Raw genomic sequence first — 5,203 nt, 5'->3', positions numbered from 1 at the left:
AACGACTTTGTATACTCAAGCAAATATATGTGTTGGTGTCGTGTGCATAGTGCGTTGCAACAGCGTACTTATTGCCTAAGCACTCATGCACCAAAATAGTCTTCTCTCCTCGAACTCCCAGTTATGCTTGAAAACTTGAAAAGTAAATCTAATTCTGAATATCTCAAATGGACCATGTGATGACTTAGAACATAACGATCCATAACTGCTAGTCAAAATTTTTGAAAGAAGTGTGGAACCAAGAGTGAAAGGACATCTTGACTGTTTGGGGTGACACAGAGATATGTTCCATTGCCAACAATAATACCAAAGGTTGCTGGAGATATTCCAACTGAAAAAGAGGTGATCGATGGTTTCTGTTTCCTCCATGCATAGAACATATCGATATCCTCAATGAAAGCAACATTTAACTTGTGCAATCTCTATTTGGTATTGAGTCTTCCTTGGAAAATGAACCATAGATGAAGTTGAGCTCGTGGTGCGGCGCGGTTCCTCCAATGTATTCGACCTAGGTATGAGGGTGAGCTCTCTTTCTCCATTCGCTTGAAAACCTACTAGACAAAGTTAGATACTAAAAAAGGATTTGACTTATCACCTGACCACACCCTCACATCCCTAATGTTTGATTGGTTCACGGCTACTAGGATGTCACCAACTAAGTCTTCTTCCCGCGCAAATATTTTACTTCTCCATTTGAAATACCATCTCCAGCCTTCTTCTTCCCAGTCCCCCATGTTCTCAATAAGATTTTCATTCTGCATCGGTATCATAAACGGTTTAGGTAAACAATTTTTAAACTCTCAGTCCTTGTCTAATAGTCGAGCCAAAAGCCTGTATACGGCTTGCCACCAACTTTCACAAGAATTCCTTTCTTAGTTGTATGTTGCACTGCCAGGTTTTTTTTTAAGGAGGATCAACGATGGTTCCCTATCTACCCCCCGAAGTGACTCGGACCCCCGACCTATAGGTCGGAGGTAAAGCGTCTTACCACCGAACTGCGCTTCGTTGTCTGGTTGAGTACAAACAAGTAAACTGCCACCCCCAAACATGGGTACAAGGTTAAAATTGTATGTTGCACTGCCAGGTTAAAATTGTTAAAGTCAATGATCTAGCCCTATACTTGTTAGACACTTTTTATCCATCTTCTAGAACTCCATGAGATACTCAATATCGTGGTTGGATTTGACACTTTCCTTCAACAACGGATTTTGCTCTTTAGTGAAACTCCACCACCATTTGAATAATAAGGCATAATTTCTAGTAGAGATATCACCCACACCTAAGCTTCCATAATTAATTAGTTTTTGAATGGTTTCCCAAGCTATGAGATTCCCTTCCTTGTCATCGTCTTTCTTTCCCTAAAAAAACATATTTGTGTCTATATCGTCTTTCTTTCCCTAAAAGAAACATATTTGTGTCTATGCAATATGCACACATTGTGAATGATCAAAAGAATGATCTATTTATAATGCAAATTTATCTACAAAAGTATAAATTTAAACGCCTAAATTTGGATAGTTAATTTGGGGTCCATAGCATTACAAAACTTTCATTATGTTGCTATGCTCGATTTTTTTAATATTATTCATCCCATTTTAATAATAAAATATAAAGCTTTATCGCCAACAATAATAAGTCAATAACATATAAAAGGTGAATCAAAGATTCAAAATAGATAACTGTTGGTCTTGGATTAATGTTATTAACCATTCACATTGATACTATATTAGTTTTATTTCAAATTGTGTAATTTGCGTTTTAGTTGGATTTGTGTAATTTCTTATTCATATTATTATTTGTGACCTCAAAACACAAGTACTAATTTTTATCATTGCAAACGGGTTAAATAGGCTTTAAGGTAAAACTGATCTAAACCGTTCGATCCATTTGATCCAACGGTTGGAAAATTCAAAATCAATGAGACCGTTGAAGATTATGAAATTAATCGCCGCGCTCTGTAGCCTTAAAACCCCATTTGCTCTCCCTCTCTTCATCAAGTTCCCTTACTTTTCCAGCGAGAGAGAGAAAGAAGAAGGCAAGTAGCATAAGAAGACGGTTTCAGAGTTTTATTTTCTCCAAGATTTTGATAATGGCCTCAAGGCAGATGGTTCAACAACGTAATTCATCTTCTGCATTTCTTTTTAAAATTTCATTTTTTTTCTTTTTCGCTCCATCTTTCACTGTTTCTTGTTGAAGATGACATGCTTTTATTCGTTCATCTAAAGGGAAATGGATTCTCTCGATTTCACCCTTTTGATCTTAAAAAAGAAATCATTTTTGGGGGGGGGGGGGGTGATGAGCGTGTTGATAATCAAGATGTCATTTCACTGTTTTGGATTGATTGAAGATGGATTCATATTCTCTTGATCCTTGATTTCACCCTTTTGATCCTAATTTTTGGTTGGGAGAGGTGATCAATGTATTGATAATCAAGATGTCTTATATTCCTTCTCTCATTTCTTGGATTATTTCCTTTTCCTTCAATGAAATCGAACCTTGCTTCTGTGAATTTTACAGAGGAGGCGGTGCGGGGGGGCGCCGCCGCGAATAAACAGAACAAAGTGGCGGCGGAGAGGAAGAGCCGCCGCGCACTGGGCGACATTGGGAATCTCATCCCTGTTGAAGTGGCTGTTGAAAGCAAACCGATTCCTCGGATTTCTCGACCTGTTACGAGGTATCGTCAATCCTCAGTTAATACCATCTTTCATACTCTCACGAATATTGGGGAAAAAAAAGATGAAAACTTTGGATAGCCCTTGATCATGTTGCGTGTGTGTGTGTGTGTGTGTGTGTGTGTTTTAGGAGTTTTGGTGCTAGAGCACTCGCTAATGCACAAGCTCAAACCAACAAGGTTTTTCCTGAACCCTATTTATTTCTTCTCTGCTTTTGATATAATTCCATTAGTTTATCTTATCTGTGTTGTCTGAATCTTGCAGAATTCACTGGAGGCCAATGCAGCTCTGCCAGAGAAGAGGGCGGTGGCGCATAGGCCGGTGCAGAAGAAAGCTGTGAGCACAAAACCTAAGCCAGAGGAGATCATTGAGATTAGCCCAGATTCAAATGAAGTTCCAGTAAAAGAGAGGAAGCTTCTTAGCAAGGAAATTGAGCCGAAAAAGAAGCTTCCAACTCTCACCTCAGCCCTCACAGCAAGAAGCAAGGTCACATATGTTGTTCCCAAGTTTTTTTCATGTGGAGGGCTATTGCAGTTTCCCCCAATTCTCATGTGTGGTTTCCCTGGCTATTTTGCAGGCTGCAACGGTTGTTGATATCGATGCTCAGGATTTGGGCAATGATTTGGCTGTTGTTGAGTATGTTGAGGAGATTTATAAATTCTACAAGTCAGTTGAGGTATATATACATGATACATCAAAGTTTTTAGGGGTAAAGGAGATTAATTACATTGTACTACTATATATGTTGCTGTTTGTGATGTTTTTATACATTTTGCAGAATGAGGGAAGGGCTAAAGACTATATGGATTCGCAGCCGGAGATAAATGAGAGAATGAGGGCAATTCTGATTGATTGGCTGATTCAAGTCCACTACAAATTTGAGCTCTCTCTTGAGACACTATACCTCACTATCAACATCATTGATAGGTTTCTAGCATCCAAGACTATTTTAAGAAGGGAGCTGCAGTTGGTGGGAATGGGGGCAATGCTCATAGCCTCCAAATACGAAGAGATATGGGCGCCTCAGGTTGCCAGAAGAGTCCATTTTGATTGAACAAAAGTTAGGTTATCTAGGTCTCATGTGATCTTTTGTAGGTGAATGACTTGGTGTGCATCTCGGATCGAAGCTACACCAACGAGCAAGTATTGGTGATGGAGAAGAGGATCCTAGGGGAGCTCGAGTGGAACTTGACTGTCCCAACGCCTTATGTGTTCCTTGCTCGCTTCATCAAAGCATCAATGACCGGTTCTGATGTAAGACAACGTGTCCCCTCAACAACGCATTTCCTAGTATCTTAATCACCTAGTGTGATGAATGATGATTTGATCGTGTTTGTAGGTGGAGAATATGGTCTATTTTCTTGCTGAGCTAGGGATGATGGACTACGCGATTCTTGAGTACTCTCCCTCTATGATTGCTGCCTCAGCAGTCTTCGCAGCAAGATGCGCGCTGCAGAAGTCTCCAGTGTGGAATGAGACACTCAAAATGCACACTGGTTTCGCAGAACAACAGCTCATGTGAGAATCTTGAAACTACCAACCACATCATTAGGCAACCTTAACTTAATGAAATTGATTTTTGTGTGTGTTGATGTTGTGATGAATGATATTTGCTTGTAGGGATTGTGCTAAGAAGCTCGTCGCGCTTCATGCGTTGGCTGGACTTCAGAAACTGAAGGTTATATACAAGAAATACAGCAGCTCAGAGAGGGGGGGAGTTGCACTCCTTCAACCAGCCAAATTTCTGTTGGTTGATTGAAGAAGATGGATGCTTCATTTTGGATTTTTTTTTGCAGAGATGAGCAATCTTGTTATCAAAAAAACTACTACATTCTTGTAGTTACAGAGATATTTTTCATGTCTTCTATCTTCAAGCTTGTCAAAACTTGGTTATTGTAGATAAACGAATTTCCTATATTTTTTGCTACTAATGTGTGTTTAATTTGCTACTACTATTAACATTAGAATAGATAATAAGGATATCTTTTAATTCGTGTACCTAACAATCTATAAACTTTGTACTTGGTTGAATTTATTGTAAATAATTCTCCCTTCTAAGACAGGATAAGATCATCTAACTACTACCACAAAAAATAGATGTTATTAAAGTATCCACTTTAAGCTGGACACTTCCAATAGCCCCCGCCACTTTAAAAAAAATACAAAAAAATAGATGGAGTGTGAAGTGTGTGTGGAGGAGTGGTATTTATAATAAAATTTTCGAAAATAATTATATAAAAAAAGTGTCCGGCCTCTGCTGGCGCGCCTATCGGCGTGGCGAAGCATGCCCGGCGCATCCTCGGCGCCTTCTCGCCGATGGGCCTTCCGTCCAAAAAATGTGTCCGCCTGGGGGTGGACACTTCCCACGTAAGCGCGGCGACGGCGGTTCGGGGGCGGCCGGGGCGCCGGCCCTATAGTGAATGCTCTTATTAATTGCTCCACGGCCATATCCCAATCCTACTAAACTATCGTTGAAATGCATCGAGCTTATTATTTGAAATTTGTATTTATACATGTGTTTGGAAAATGTA

General features: G+C 39.7%; 1 protein-coding gene across 1 annotated transcript; it reads left to right on the top strand.

Annotated features, from left to right (window-relative positions):
* The first annotated feature begins 1,983 nt into the window (after window positions 1–1,983).
* LOC121750753 (G2/mitotic-specific cyclin S13-7-like) lies at window positions 1,984–4,603 on the top strand. Its single transcript, XM_042145359.1, has 9 exons — window positions 1,984–2,117; window positions 2,518–2,674; window positions 2,803–2,851; window positions 2,937–3,158; window positions 3,250–3,348; window positions 3,451–3,699; window positions 3,768–3,926; window positions 4,012–4,190; window positions 4,293–4,603. The coding sequence occupies exons 1-9, from the start codon at window positions 2,090–2,092 to the stop codon at window positions 4,429–4,431; spliced, it is 1,281 nt and encodes a 426-aa protein (XP_042001293.1). The 5' UTR covers window positions 1,984–2,089; the 3' UTR covers window positions 4,432–4,603.
* Window positions 4,604–5,203: the final 600 nt, after the last annotated feature.

Source organism: Salvia splendens, chromosome 10 (assembly GCF_004379255.2).
Source record: "Salvia splendens isolate huo1 chromosome 10, SspV2, whole genome shotgun sequence".
Classification (NCBI taxonomy): Eukaryota; Viridiplantae; Streptophyta; class Magnoliopsida; order Lamiales; family Lamiaceae; genus Salvia; species Salvia splendens.
The sequence above is the reverse complement of the archived record's forward strand: the minus strand, read 5'-3'. Positions and strand labels throughout refer to the sequence as shown.

Excerpts from the sequence above, each read along its gene's own strand:
- LOC121750753 (XM_042145359.1), top strand. The coding sequence starts at position 2,090 with ATGGCCTCAAGGCAGATGGTTCAACAAC. Across the intron at positions 3,159-3,249 it reads CCCTCACAGCAAGAAGCAAG|GCTGCAACGGTTGTTGATAT; the intron begins GTCACATATGTT and ends GCTATTTTGCAG. Across the intron at positions 3,927-4,011 it reads CATCAATGACCGGTTCTGAT|GTGGAGAATATGGTCTATTT; the intron begins GTAAGACAACGT and ends TCGTGTTTGTAG.